At 38.1% G+C, this 15,612-nt stretch overlaps 1 protein-coding gene across 4 annotated transcripts in view; it reads left to right on the plus strand.

The window, feature by feature from the left end:
• Positions 1-15,612, plus strand: part of PPP1R9A (protein phosphatase 1 regulatory subunit 9A) — a 357,217-nt gene that overhangs the window by 338,768 nt on the left and 2,837 nt on the right. For 2 of the 4 annotated variants that reach the window (XM_064289992.1, XM_023544405.2), the window contains exons 13-16: positions 2,800-2,887; positions 2,986-3,069; positions 12,611-12,809; positions 14,809-14,928. In XM_064289992.1, the coding sequence (XP_064146062.1) occupies positions 2,800-2,887; positions 2,986-3,069; positions 12,611-12,809; positions 14,809-14,928 (491 nt within the window). Of the gene's footprint in view, positions 1-2,799; positions 2,888-2,985; positions 3,070-12,610; positions 12,810-14,808; positions 14,929-15,368; positions 15,393-15,612 lie in introns of all 4 variants that reach the window. The other 2 variants (XM_064289993.1, XM_064289994.1) reach the window with 2 other exon arrangements.

Below are 15,612 nucleotides of genomic sequence, written 5' to 3' on the forward strand. Positions count from 1 at the left end.
GGCAATGTTTTGTTTGTTTTCAATGAAGAGGAGGTAGTCAAGAGTCTTACTGTAGAGAGTTTAAGAAGACCAAGAAAAGAAAGATTTAGCTATCAGAAGATCATTTATAACCATTGAAAATGAAAAGGCTTAAAACTGAAGCACCCAACCTGGGGGCCTAGACTTCTAATTGCTCATGAGGTGGTATTGGAGAGATTCCAAAAAGCCTAATGGAAACTTACATAAAGCTAACAAAACAAATAATAAAAGCATGTCACGTTTCTTTCTCTTTTGCTGAGATCATACCAAGCCAATGTTGGTTTTAATGCAGAATAGAAGTTCTCGTATACATTAATGATGTATTGGATTGGTTGAAAATTGGGAAGTGAATTATTAATCTTGCCTCTTCAGCCTTTTGGAAGCATTCATTCAAGTGTTCCATGGAACACAATTTGGTAAATGTGTGAGAAAATGATGGGAGGTTGCCTAGCAGCGGGCTCTGTTATTGACAAAGTCAGGTTTTTAGTCCCGAGATGTCCAAATAAGTGGTTACAGAATGCTTCCATGTACATTGTCTCATCTGGTGTTCTTACCACTTGTTTAAAAAAAAAAAATCCTCAGCTGTCTGTAATTCAGAAAATAATTAGGCGATCTCCCTTTTCACTGTGTGCGGTCCTAGCCGTTCAGAGTTGCTTTAGAATTGATCTGGAAGAATTCAGCACTTTTGTTTTCAGCCCCTTTTAAGAAAATTGAAGCCTTGCTTTTTTTCTTAAATGTCCTTTGGCAGAATCACCTTAGAAGGCATTTGTACCATGTCTGTGATTTGTGTGTGTGTGTTTATGTGCCATATCTATGGCTATTTAATTCAGTTACCTAAAGAGTCATGATGTAAATATCCATAATAAATATCTGAGACTAGAAGTGAATTTTGACATGGATATATTTCTGACTCTTGGATTTCATTATGTACATGTCAAAGAATTGATTATTGTAATCTGAGTATCATTACCATAACTGAAAATATGAAAAGCTCATTGCTAAAGACCCTTGAAGCATTTGTCAGTGCCCGGTTTTGGGGTGGGTGTATTGCTTTAGAGATTTAAACCTAGACTCTTAACTGTGGTTCAACTCTGTGACCACTTCATGTTTTTTAAGGATGTATGTGTGTTTAGAAATTTCTCCTGAAGAAAACACAAAGCATAAGCAAAATTGACCTGCAAGGTTAATTGAATACCTTTTTGAGCAGGACTCTTACTCTCTCTGCATTCCATTCCAGAAAGTTCCTGAAATTTTTAACAGTCTTAAAAAGATAAGGCAGACAGACAGACATCAACAGACAATTAGGGAAGGGTAGTTTCATACGCAAATATACATTAAATTTAAAACACTAAGTTTGTTAATCATCTCAGGTAATCGGATATGCTGAAGTAGAAAACTAAACAGTATCTGAATAGTCCAAGAATAGCCTTAGGAGTTAGAGCAAGTGCCACTATAGTAATCTAGTTCCTCTGTATGATGTTAAACTGGGTCCCCAAAGCCTGTCCTCTGATTGTTTTTTTAGCGTCCTTTCGAGTGTCCCCATCCCCCAGCAGCTGCTACCCTTTAGAATGCCAGCATAACTCAAAGAGGCAAAGATCAGTCAGCTCCACACAATGAGATTTTGGCATCTTCTGCATCATGGGAGGCCGCCAAGTTGTGCTCAAACCCAACTTCTGAGAGGAACCTTTCACAAGATACAAATGTTTTATGGCTGATTTCCTGCTTAGGAGTCTCCCCCATGTTATGCCCTTCCCTGTCCCAGGACTGGCCACAGCCTATTAAAAACAGAGACCAAAAGGAACACTTCTCTTCTCACTTTCCCTCAAAATGTCCCAGACTCTCAGTGGTGACGTTCAGTACTGGGCTTTGAAGTTATGAGGGAAATGTCAGAAGGCATTAACCAAAGACAAGTGTTAGAAGGCACTAACCAAAGGCATGGAGGACAAGCCCAGGCATTTGAAGCAAAGGGTTGTAGCTAAAGAAGGAACAGAAGGAAAGTCCTTTGATCTCTGCTTTGAATGCAAAGGATGATTTGATAGTGTTTATTCTTGCTTATCTTTCTCATTCTAGTATGTTTGAAGTGAAAATTCTTTGTGGTGAACATTAGGCCCAACAAGACTTCTGCTAGCTTAACTGAATACTCCCCAATGTAGCTGTTTCCTGCATCTTATAAAAAGACATTCTTTTTATTTTCTCTTTTATAGTTAGAAATTTAGGCAAATCCCTTAGATTCAGATATGCACTGACTTTTGATTCATAGCCTTAACCCTTCCGTGGCCTGTGGTATATGTAGCTGACACCTACTTTTCCAGCCTCTGGGGTTCATTGGGGAGCTATTGTACCACTGACAGTATGTGCTGCCAGCAGTCAGGGCCCTATATAACAGTTTGAAATGGAAAAAATGGGCATGTACCACAAATTACTGTTTTTACAGGGTATTGTATGAGGTGGTACTGAATCATTAAATTTTTGGTAGGAAAAACAAATTTTGAAAAATTTTATTTGGTATACGTATGTACCTCTGGTCTCTGGGGCTAGAATTTGGGGTGTCAGAGGATACACATATGTATCTTTGGATTCTAAAGTTTAGATTTGTGGGATAAGGCATAAAATAAAAACTGTATTTCCTACCAAAAATTCAAATACACTCAATGACCCAGCATGCCCTCCGTTACTGAAAACGCATGGTATCGGCAAAAAGTTCAGAGCAGGAAATAATTGGGCCTTGAAAGAAATAATAATAATAATAACTTATCTTTTCCATATATGTGTATGTCCTAGATGATGCCAAAGGTTCCAAATCACTAAAGGCATCCAGTTCACTGGTGATACAAGGAGGAAAAATTAAGCAGAAGTTTGTGGATCTGGGGTAAGCATGTCATGATATTAAAAACTAGCCTTCTGTAAAAGGGAAATTAAAGAAGAAAATCTCAACTTCCCCTTTCTGACTGTGTGCTGTCATTATAGGGTGCCTTTGAGAAGGAATTCCAACAAGGGGAAGAAATGGAAAGAAAAGGAAAAAGAAGCCAGTAGGTTTTCTCCAGGTAGCAGGTACGGGAGAGTGATTAGGAACATAGATTATCTCTGTACCTGAACTTTCTGACCCCCTTCCATAGTTAACTGAAATCACTGCTCGGTATCTTTGAGCAGAAGTGAAATACCTAGAGTTGACATATAAGAAAAACTGCACAATCAGACTATATTTTTCCATCTCCAGTTACAGCACATATCAGGCCTTGGACATACCAACTGGTCCTTGATTGCAGAATTATGGTCATATTAACAGTTTCCATAAATCTTTAAGTAGAGTATAAAAATTCTGTGTGAGACTTTAGACACACATAAGGTTTTCCCTGATGGGAAGGCAGACACCCTTTTTGGAGCCCTGGTGGCCTAATGGTTTGAGTTACTTTGTTGTCTTTCAAGATTGTCTTTTCCATACGCATGTAAGAATGGCCACCGTCCTGGCTGCCCTTGCCTGTTTAATTGATTTTAGGGTCACTGTGAGTCTGAAGGAGCCCTGGTGGCATAGTGGTTAAAAGTCTGGCTGCTAACCAGGTCAGCAGTTGGAATCCACTTGCTGCTCTTTGGAAACCATTTGGGGCAGTTCTCCTCTGTCCTTACTGGGTCGCTAGGAGTTGGAATCAACTCAATGGCAATGGGTTTGGCTTTTGGATGAGTCAGAATCGACTCAACAACAACGGGTTTGGTTTTTGGTTTAAGACTATGCTTACTGTTCAATAAAGACTTCCCTAGAAGTGAGCTTTCTATAACATGTTGTCAAGTTTTTCTAATTTTATCCTGAGATTACATAAATTTTAAATTTAGGTTTGTATAGGAAGACAAAGGATAAGGCCCTGGAGTCAGACTGTTAGGTTTGAATCATAACTCTTCCTCTTGCCATCTTTTTAATGTTGGACAAGTTATTTAACCCTCAGTGCCTCCATTTTCTTCTCTATGAGATGGAGGTAATAATAGTACCTACCTCATAAAGTAATTGTGAGGATTAAATGAGTTTTTATGTAAAGTACTTAACATGGTACCCAGCACATAGAACGTATTCAAAAATAATAATTAAGGTAGCAATTTGGTATTATTTTTTGTTATTATTATTATTTGCAATTTACAAAGCACTTCTACATTTATTTCTTCATTTGATCCTTACAATAAGATTAGGAGGGCAGATAACAGTACCTTTATTGTGAGGAACTTCACCTTCATAGAATTTAATTGATGTGCTCAGGGTTAAGCAGCAGGCAATTAATGTCACGCTGGGGCTTCTGCCTTCCGTCTAAATCTCTTCCCAGCACACCATGCTACCTCCAGTTAGTTATGCATCTAATGACCTTTAAGTTTCTTTGTGAAATTTTAGAATCATCTCTATGATAGATTAAGGAAGAAACAGACAAAATGCTAAGGAAAAAAGAAAGTAAAAGTATTAGAGGACCACTTATCTATTTTATAGTTTGTCTTCTCTATGTTTCTTTTTCTTCTTTTTCTGTTTTTGGGCATTTATCCTTGATGAGGAAGTTGTACCTTCTTCTTGGGATTACAAGCGACAGGGAGTGGGAGATGAGGAGAGAAAATTCCCAAATTACTCATTTTTATTAGTCTGTGTTTTCTTTATGCTGTATAATGAAGAAAGGATAGGAAACTTTTTATATTGAAAACAGCCACCTCAGGAAAAATAAAGGTAAATCAGAGACCATATGCAGGTCAAAAGCAATTTAACTTTGTTTGGTTTTGGAATGAGAAGTAAAATGATCTACATTGTGCCTTAAGATTAAGAATAGAAAACTATCAAATATATTCAGAAATAAAAGCACATTCTTCCATTCATGGGCGAGAGAGAGACACAAATACACAATGGGAGAGAAACTCGGACACTTTTGAAGTGACAGTGCCCTCCTTTTGGTCCCAGCCATCAAAGGAAGTCACTACCTCTGACCTTGGAGGCTCCTCCCTAAAAAAGATAACCACAGACATATAGCAACAGGGAGAATGTCTGAGTTTCAGTCATAGTAGCCAGAGTTTATCCTCTCATTGTATAAATTCCAGTTGAAAATCAAGTAAATCTTGATTTTGTTGGTGAGTTTTCACTTAGCAAAAGCAGGGATAAACCCGGGGGCTAGTGGGTGGTAGCTGTCCTCAGCACACTGCTTTACCACAGCTGCTGTCAGCTTTTGAACCAGCAGCCAGGCTTCTAGCCAGCTTCCTGGCCATCTCTGTATTTGTAAAACATGAACTCTGGAGTCCCTCTGTTTCAGTAGTCACAAAGTGCAGTGTTCCACATGTGCCAACAGTACAGAATAGTTTCCAATTAGAAACATAATTTTATAATTATTTGTAATTACAGTAGGATTTTTGGCAGAACTGAAAGGAATTCATGACACTGAAATAGTAGAAGGAGAAGAAGAAGGGAAGAAGAGGAACATTTTTATGTGTCTAAAAAAATTATTTCTGAGCTATCACAGTAATTGGTTAGCACTAATCAAACCTAATGACAGCCTCTGTTCTCCTGTAAAGATTGGTAATGGGCCCAGCACATTATAAAACATATTCCAGGAAGAGCAGAATTACTGCCCAGTAGGAGCTTAATCAATTGAGTTGGTTTCACAGGGTCCCTGAAGGTAGGGGGGTGGTAAGTGCCTTGGGCTCCGGGGTCACGCTGCAGTTGAGGAGAAGAACTGGCAATAAACTCACCTCCCTGCGAGGCTTTCTTGGAAACAGGAGGAGAACCACTCAGGAATTGACTTACTAAATCATATCTCTTAGGCTTTTCATCCAGTTCTTATTAGGTTGTTATAATCTGATTAGGTCATTCAGTTAGCTATGACCTGACTTTAAAAAGGCAAGATATTTGCTAAGTTTCGTCTTGGTTTTAGTGGTTTCCTCCTAGACTGTAAAGAGTTTATTCTGTTGTGTCTCATGTGATGACCTAATGACTGAGATACAAGACCAGCATGAGACAAATAGAGAAATTAGATGAGCTAAAAATAATAGTGATACATAAACCCCACAAAGAAATGTGATATGGTTCTGTCTTCTTCAAATATGTGCTCAGTTAACATCTGGTTTAAGCAGGCAGGATAGCAGATGATAAAAGCAGGCAACATTTTGTTGTCAGTGTTTATGTATTCCTTAAAGTACACATTAAAGAGTAAAATATCATCCTAAACCCTAGAGTAAATAGCCACTGATGTCAGCGGCACATTACTTTGGAGCTCTGTGGGAGAGGCTCCTGACTGAATGATGGTGTGTGGGAAAATGATGGGGAAAGGAGATGAAGGGAAGTCTGTGGAAAGAAACTTACACTCACCTTAGAAGTGTGAGTGGTAGAAAGAACACTGAGTTGGAATCCAGTATATCCCAAGGAAACCCTGACTTTGTTGTAAAAAAAAAAAAAAAAAAAATTTTTTTTTTTTTTGTTGTAGGTAAGTCTAAATTCCTTAGACCTGGGTTTCTTATAAAAAGAAAAAAAAGGGGGAGTTGGACTAAAACTACATGTCTCTAACTTCCTACTCATCCGTATCTGCACTGTTCAGCATGGTAGCCTCTACTCAGACATGGCTATTGAGCATTTGAAATGTGGCTAGTCCATGAAATGTGCCATAGGAGGCAATACGTGTTTGTTTTTGAAGTCTTAATATGAAAAAAAAAACAAAAAAACAATGTAACATATCACATTAATAATTTTGTAATATGGATTACATGTAGAAACAATAGTATTTCAGATATTTGGGGTTAAAAATATGTTATTATTTAGTTTTTTTTTTTAACGTGACTAGAAAATTTAAGTTTATATATGTTGCTCACATTTTGTTTCTCTTGGGCAGTGTTGACTGTGTATGATTCTGTGAAAAACAAATTTTTTGTTTCTAACTCATTATTCACTTAGTCTATAAATCAACATGTATTAATTTTTTGTTTGTTTTTTTATATTTTTTGTCTACTTTTTTTGCAAAAATAATTTGTTTATATATAAAAGTACATACAATATCACAATATATTTTCTTTAAAAAAATTAATTGGGTAGAAGGAAATAAGATAAAGCAAAAAGTAAGTAAAGGTTGGCACTTAGTATACATTTTCAACAATATCTTCACAGTAAATGTAATAATGGCCTTCAGTGAAAGCCGGGAGCATGTTAAAGTAGTTAAGAGGCAGGCTGTAGAGTGAGACTGACTGACTGGGTTCAAGTCCCAGTTCTGCCTTGTCATCTTAGGCAAGTACTTAACCTCTCTGTGCCTCACTTTCCTCATCCATAAATAGAGACATATACATACCTCACCGGGCTTTGGGAGGATTGAGTCACATTTAACCACATTTTAAGTCCTTAATAAATATAAACTGCTATCATTATTATTATTAATATTTAAAGCAACTCTGGTGGAAGGAATATAAAACAAAGTATTCTCCATATGTTTTTTTTTTTTTTTTTTTTGCTGGCAGTCTTACTCATCCAAGGATAACTTTTCTAATATCTTGAAGAATGAGTGAAGTATATGGATTATACTCTAGGCAATCCTTCATGGATGTTATTTCTCTCAGAGGAACTTTAGACAAATCATGGCACGACAGTGAGTTTGAGATTACTCAGCAACAGGGTAGAGCTGCTCAAAGAAAGGATTACTTGGGTTTTAAATGAAGAGTTATTTATTAATGTCTCAAATCTCAAAATCTAGTATTTTTTAGGAGTTTTCATTCAACTTACAAATCTTGTTATTTTGTTCATACATTCTGTAAAATTTTATGTAAAATAAAAGCCATCATTTTCGTGGAGACCTTTGTTTAATGTTTGCTTAGCCTGGCACTGGGTTTTTTTTTTCCTTTAGCCTTAATAGGGTAGACTTTATCCCCCTTGACTGGCTGTCTCATTTATAGCTGCATTTATAAATTTAATGTATTCACTGTCCTTTTTAAGCACTCCAAATAGCTGAAACCTGACAAGCTTACATTCCTAACAAGCAAAACAGTTCTCTGTACTTAAAAACCTCTCATAAATCTAATAAGTTGAAACTATAAATACACAAAATACAGCGGTTCTAACATCCCACTGCTCTTAACAATGTTGTTAAATTATTTTACACCTTAAAAACACAAGTCTAAAATCAGCTTAAATGTTTTAAGGTAGAATCAATAGACAAATTTCTCAGAATTTTAATAGTGCAGGTTTTCTTAAACACTGTATGATTCCTAAACTTAACATTTGTGTTTCGATAGTATGAATGTGGTTTACATGATCAACTTGCTATTTCATTTTCAACCCTCTCAGTGTTGGGAAGACTCATTAAGGAAACAGTTTTACCATCTTAAGTGAGTTAAGGTTGAAGACTACATTAACCATCTCATATGCGCTTAAGTGATTATTGATCAGAGATTTAATCAGAACTTGGGATCTGGGAGCAGAATATGTCCAGGATGGTTGTCTCTGAGCAGATGGATATGTGTTTTCCATAGCTTTTATGCAGTAGAGTCTCCAAGTCCCCTTCAGATGGGGCTGGCTTTCTAACCCATCTCTTTGGTAGATGTTAGAACCCTACAGAATTACTTATTTCAATAAATTGAAGTCCACAACCTTTCTCTGGTTGCAGCTAACTTTGTTCAATTAACCTCCTTTACTACCTTCTTAAGGAGCCCTGGTGGTGCAGTGGTTAAGCACTGGGCTGCTGACCAAAAGGTTAGTGGTTTGAACTCACCAGTTCCTCCACAGGAGAAGGATGTGACAGTCTGCTTTTGTAAAGAGTACAGTTGTGGAAGTCTTACGGAGCAGTTCTACTCTCTGCTATAGGGTCTCTATAAGTCAGAATTGACTTGATGGCAAGGAGTTTGGACAGCCTTCTTGGGCTGTATATTCTTTTCATATGTTTTTTGTTCCAGAAGTTTAGATTCTGAATACTTTACACATCTTTTACTCAAAGTTAAAGCAAGGAAAAAAAACACCACCGTGGAATGTTTAACTGAGTAGTTTAAGTTTTAGATGCTCACACCCTGAGATAAATTGGTTTCAAGATGTATGTAAATGAGTTGTTATGCAGAGTTGTTAACTACACCCACTCCTCACTTATCGACTGTCTTGTTATCAGACATTTAGCATTTACAGTAGTAAAAAATCTACTATCCAACTATTTTGTGCATTAACGATGTACATCTGGCAGTAACAAATGCTGAGATACAAGGCAAAAGTAACACTGGCTGTGATGGTTAAGGTTACGTGTCAACTTGGTTAGGCCATGATTTTCAGTGGTTTGGCAGTTATGTAATTATGTACTTTAACAGTTATGTAATGATCGCTGTGAGTTGGAATCAACTCTACGGCAGTTTGGTTTTCTTGGGGGGGGTAATGATATAATTTGCCAATTGTGTAACGATGTAGTTACCCTCCATGTCGTGATGTGATGTGGTTGCATAATGCCTATTTTCGCTTAATGACCCAGTCTTTGGAACCTAACCATGTCAATAAGTGAGGAGTGGGTGTAAAAACCGTAAATGTCAGGGCACAGTTACCCCCCCAAAAATGACAACTTTGGATTGTAAAGACCTGATTTGAACCCATTATTTCTCCTAGTCCCCAATAATAAAGCTATCAGGGGTATGATGGTGACTTGTTAATTCTATTTTTTTTTTTTTTTCTCAAAATGATAGCAAGCCATTATTGGTACAATCTAAAAATGAAGGTAAAAAGTGAGTATAGAACATATACCTGTTTTGATCCTCTGGAAATTATTTTCAGATCCATCAAGAGCTCATTTCTACCAACGTCCATTTTCAGGGGAATCATTAAAGATCTATATTGAGTTTATGCAGCTTAACCCGTAAACTGCCCTCAGAGTCAAAAAAGTTAAAAGGAAAAAAGGGAGGGGGAAATGAAGGAAAGAAGAAATTAAGGAAGTAATTAGGAAAGAATTTCATGTCATTCCTAAGAAATTTCTCCACAAAGTGGAACAGACTATAAGCGGTCAGTAATAGAATACTGTTCCCAAACCCTTCTTCCTCCTTTTGTAGGCCCACAAGTTTGATTTATCCAGAAGGAAATTGGCACATATTTTAGAAAAAATGTTTGGTGACTGGTGGATTTGAACTGCAAACCTTTTGGTTAGCAGCCTAGCTCTTAACCACTGCACCACCAGGGCTCCAGGTAAGCTGATAGGTCAGTAATTTTAAAGTAATAGAAAGTTTACTTTTTAAAAAAAATATATTCTACACCCTAGTGTAGATGGATGCATGCTACTGTTCAACCCTTTAAGGATACTAGAAAACACACAGAGATTACATCCGTTTTTGGAGTCAAGATACACAAAGAAATAAGGATATAGCCTCAGCAAGGGCCCAGTCACGCCTCTTGGAGAACTGGAAAATGCCCTTCAGAGCATACCTCAGGATGTGGCAGTCAGATAGTGATTGTCTCCTTAGAAGTGGGCTTTTCTTCCTTTCTACTTCACTGTCCCACCATTCCACACGTCACCTTGGTGCGTGAAGCTGGAGAAAGAAAGCTCCTGGTATCGCCAGAGGACGAACTTCCTTGATCTCATTGACCACTGCCGGGGGCCAGCCTCAGCAATGAACAGGGTTACCAGAGGAGGGGTAGAGTTCGGCGAAAAAGAATGAGAGGTAGTGTGTCTTATATTTTCATTTTGCAGAAAAAGAAGCCTGCTCTTTATTTTTTACATGGTCTTTTATATCATAAGCTTACAAAAGCATAACATCGCATGATCAATAAAGGGGCAGTACAAGATATAATCATAAACATCATTTCCCAGAGACATAATTTTCCAAGTGACACATAGTACAGTTCCGCATACACACACAAGTACAATGAGTTTTTGTTTAATTGAAGAGAATATTTTGTTGATTTTTACACAAAGTAACAATTGACTTCATACTGCTTTACACTTATGCTTAATCTTGCAATTCCTTCCACAGTTTTTATAATAATTAATCTTTTTGCAAAAACCATTGCCACATAGGCTTTGTCCATTTTGTCCAGGGTGGCCAGATTTTTTGAAGTCCAGCCACTTTGGGTTACGTCATATTGTCCGCGATTATGCCAAGGACAATTAGCCCAATCTCTATACCCAAAGACCAGTCAAGCGCAGCAGTGAGCGGGGTAGACGAGAAGGTTGACCTGTAATTGGCTGAGAAATTGGCTGAGAGAACTTACTGCCTTTTGTTTTTCCACTTTTATGGGATCATGTGTGGGTGGTGGTTTAATCACAAAAAGGGCCTCGGTAAATACCAGGATTCCACCATCCTGTTTTTGTTTTCCATAGTCGAGCTATTTGTTTTTCCCCTAAGACAACTTCATGTTGATCCCCAAGTAATACACGGGCTGTCCCTACCCGGGATTTCACCAGGGGATTATGAGTAGGACGCCCCCCGTCCAAAGGTCCCTAAATCTATAATGGAATTTTATGCTTATACATTCTGCTATACACAGGCTGAAAATGAAACAGAAACATAACACAGATGACAGAGATATTCCTGACTTTTCAGGAATTCTTCGATGTTTATGCTAGGGGCAGTGGGTGCAGAGGGGCCGCCCTTGCAGCCTGGCTCTTCCTGACTTTTCAGGAATTCTTCGATGTTTATGCTAGGGGCAGTGGGTGCAGAGAGGCTGCCCTTGCAGCCTGGCTCCTCCTGACTTTTCAGGGATTCTTTGATGTTTATGCTGGGGGCAGTGGGTGCAGAGGGGCCGCCCTTGCAGCCTGGCTCCCAGCAGACCACATTCACAGTGTGGCCTCTGGCCCTGACCTTAGTGCTGGATATACAAGCCCATGTGGAATTTAGTCTAGAACATTTGTTTTCAGTGAGAATGTTGTGAAAGAGTTTTAATTAAATGTCATCTTTAGATTTTGTTTCAAAAGCTGCCTGTCCAGGATTTGGGGCTACTAAAAGACCTTTTCAAATAAGGCATTCTCTCATTAACTCTTCACAACAACCTATGAGATTTGTAAGTTATCCACATTTTACAGATGAGGAAACAAGAGGCTGAGAGAAGACCAAGGCCATGTACTCAGGAGGCGGTAGATCCTGAACCTCCAACTACAGTGTTAGGCACTAAAATTGTGATGACAACCAGTGGGATGTGGGTTCTGTTTCATGTATTGTGAGCCGTGAAATTTCTGAGTCATTTAAGTATATAATTTTCTAAAGTCCCAAACCAAGAGCACGAGTCCGCTGGAAGACAGGAAAGAATGCTGGTCTTGAGCTAATATCACTAGCAGTGAGCTACTGGGATGTCACTCAGGTAAAGGGAATGCCGTGATGGCTAAACCCATAGCAAGTTCCTAAGAGACTGTGCCCTTCTGTGATTTTAATATATCCACATACATTTAATAGGCACATTTAATAAAAATTCATCATGGCAGTAGCAGTACAAGAATGTTGATCATTGTTATAGAACCCATTTAGATGCAAAAAGTAACTGTTAAGATTAATATTCTAGTCAAAAGCACACATTTTTTTATTCTCCATTATGTAACACAGTTTCTCCATCTATTACTTTAAATTGTATTCAGGGTTCCTTCAGAATTCAGTAAGTCTTACATCTGTCCCTTCATTGTCTAACACATTCATTCTTTTTATAAAACAGGGTCTTCAGAGGCAGACTGGAAAATTGGAAGCCCAAGCCACCCTCCACAGCTCAGGCCTCCATTCGCTCACCTTGCATACCTTTCTTATGGTTTCATGAAAGCAGAAAAGGATCTTATTCCTTCAAGAACCTGCCTTCACCTACAAGTCCCCTTCAGCCTTCTCCTGAGACTCTAATTTCAGATAAAAAGGGGTCCAAGGTAGAAAACACATGGATTAAAAAAGCAAACAAGAAAAACCCAAACCCATTCTCCTCCTCAGTCTTTGGAAGGCACTCTCAACTCGTGTGTGTACTCTGGATCTGAGAAACCAATGTGATAACACGGCAGTAAACAATGCATGGTATTTGTTGTGTGGGAAAAGAGAAAGCCTTATTTAACCATCACCTCTATAATACTGTTCCATTCTAGATTGTACATTACTCTTTGATTTGCCTGTCTTTTCACATATGACTATTTAATCTCAGTTTGACAGTTAAGCCATGCTGGGAAAGATGCATTTGAATCATTGAACAGTATGATAGATTTGTTTACCAAGTATTCCACTTTAAATTACATTACAAAACTATTTTGCTGTGCTCTTCAAGATTTACTGGAAAACAAATAAATTTAGGGCTGAATGTATGTTCAATACATCTAAGTGAAACTCTTTAAAACAAAGCAAAGCTGACATAGCACCCTCACTTATTTCTTCTTTTAATATCAAACTGAATGTTGAACAACTTATTATTCTATCACCAAAGTCCTTTAACTTTAGCAGAATTAGGAATTACATGCATGGGTGTTAACTTGTTTTTAAACACACGATGGTTATTTCCAGCATGACGCTGCAAACCTTACCTAACATTTTATTGAAACACATATGGTGGCTAACTTTCACATGTTGTTTGGTCTCCTTTTATCTATGTTCGCTTTTCTTTCTCAAACAGAAACGTGTGATTAATGTTACTTGAATTTAATTCTTTTCTTGAAGTCCACAGCTCAGAGGGTTCGGGGTGGTGGCTCCATAGATGATGTCAGATGGTAATGTTCTGTGTTAAATGCCCTCCTGCTTAAATGTTCTACTAGCCTAGCTCCATGTGCTCTGATTTAGACTCCCTTTCTGAAGTTTTAGAAAACCATGGAATTTGTTTGATACTGAATTCTCTAGCCTCTGGTGTGGTATTTATTATTGACATCCAACTAAACCCAATAAAATGGAACCTAACTGAAAGGTAACGGTCCAATTCCTAAGGAAGTGGAATATGAAACAAGATGGTGTTGGTCAAGTGCCTAGAGTTCCTGGGGAGCCAGCCATATACCATTATTAGCAAAAGTTTTGACATCAGTAGGCCACTTTGACTTTTAAACCTTTTCAGCATCGTATCTGAAACATCTAAATGTTTTTTGAATAATTCTGCCATTATCTTACACTGGAGAGTCTCCAGATTTGTTTAAAATGTATTCCCAAATGTAGCTACATAGCCATTGTTAATTTATTTGCTTTTAATATTCACTGAACATTTTTAATGAAATTCTGGGGAAGTTTTATTTAAAGCCCACCCACACCCCCACCCCAGGTGTTCGTTTAGGAACGTGTATCTGCTCTATGCTGCAACCTCTTCGATAATCGGCTGGAGCTGCGTGAGTTGTATTTTAGCATGTGCCTACCGGTGTATTGTCAGATTCTGACCTCCCCCAGAGCTCATCATCTTGAAGGGTACATCTAGGAGAGGATCTGCCATTTCTTACAGTATTTATCATGGCCGACAACAAGCAGTCCTTCCCTGGAGGTGCTATAGCTACCTTTCTGATATGGATTGCCATCTGTTCCTAATAACTCAGCCTCTCCACACCATCTTGTATTTTTACTTACACTGTTGTTACTCATCACAATTAGGGCCAAAGAAGATAGGCTTATTAATATTATTCCTCTGAGCAGTTGCAGAGGACAGTGTATTCTGTACCCTTGAAGAAAGACCGAAGAATCATTTCTCTAAAACACCGATCCTTCTATCAGATGGAGAGAGCACCCAGAATTCCCATTCAGCCACAAAAGAGGCAGTGTTCTCAACCACAGCCCGGTTGAAGGTCATCACCAAGTTGAACATGAATTTCTTATAAGATTATTTACAAAGAACGTTTTTAGAACTTGGAAACACACCTACCTCGAATTCACTCACTGTGTTCACTTAACACTGGGCTTTATTTATTTTTTCAGAATTTTACCTTCAATGATGACTTCAGCCCCAGCAGTACCAGTTCGGCAGAGCTGAGTGGCCTGGGAGCAGAACCTAAAACACCAGGACTCTCTCAGTCCTTAGCACTGTCATCAGATGAGGTGCGTGCATGGCTTCCTGAAATCATACAGTTTATCCATGAGCTATCTCTGGGAAAATGTTTTTTAGGGTAGATTTTACATATAAATCATCAGGGCCACGGTTTTATATTTAATATGAAGTCCTGATTATTTCTTTTTTTCCCTCTGTCTTGTACAACAGAGGTAAAAAATTACATTTGTGATTGACTTACTCCCCCAAAAGATGAGTAGAAAAAATATATATGTGAGTATTTGGGGAGGAGGGGGGACACTGTAAACAAAGGTATTTTCGCTCTAAATATTTGTTCTTGTATTTTCCTTTCTGACATGACTAAACCTTTCTACCCATATTCCTCAAGCTTGGTGCGATGTTAATTTTTATAAGACTTTACACAGTATTTGTGTGTCTTGTGTTTCTATAACACTTTTCTTTTTGATTCCTTTGTTGCTCCCTCACTCAGAGTCTGGACATGATAGATGACGAGGTGAGCTATCAGGGGGCTGTGTGTGGTGGCTCGTGTGATATTGTTTGAACCTTGTTTTCTCTCTTTGCCGATACTATAAAAATCAAACGGTACAAGAAAACGTTCCTCTAGAGTGGAAGAGTTCCTTGTGTTTAAAAAGCTTCACTCTCTGCCCTTGTCTATATCTTAGTTTAAAAAGCTTTCCTGAGTTAAGAGGATCTCCAATTCCACCTTCAGAGTT

Source organism: Loxodonta africana, chromosome 8 (assembly GCF_030014295.1).
Source record: "Loxodonta africana isolate mLoxAfr1 chromosome 8, mLoxAfr1.hap2, whole genome shotgun sequence".
Taxonomy (NCBI): Eukaryota; Metazoa; Chordata; class Mammalia; order Proboscidea; family Elephantidae; genus Loxodonta; species Loxodonta africana.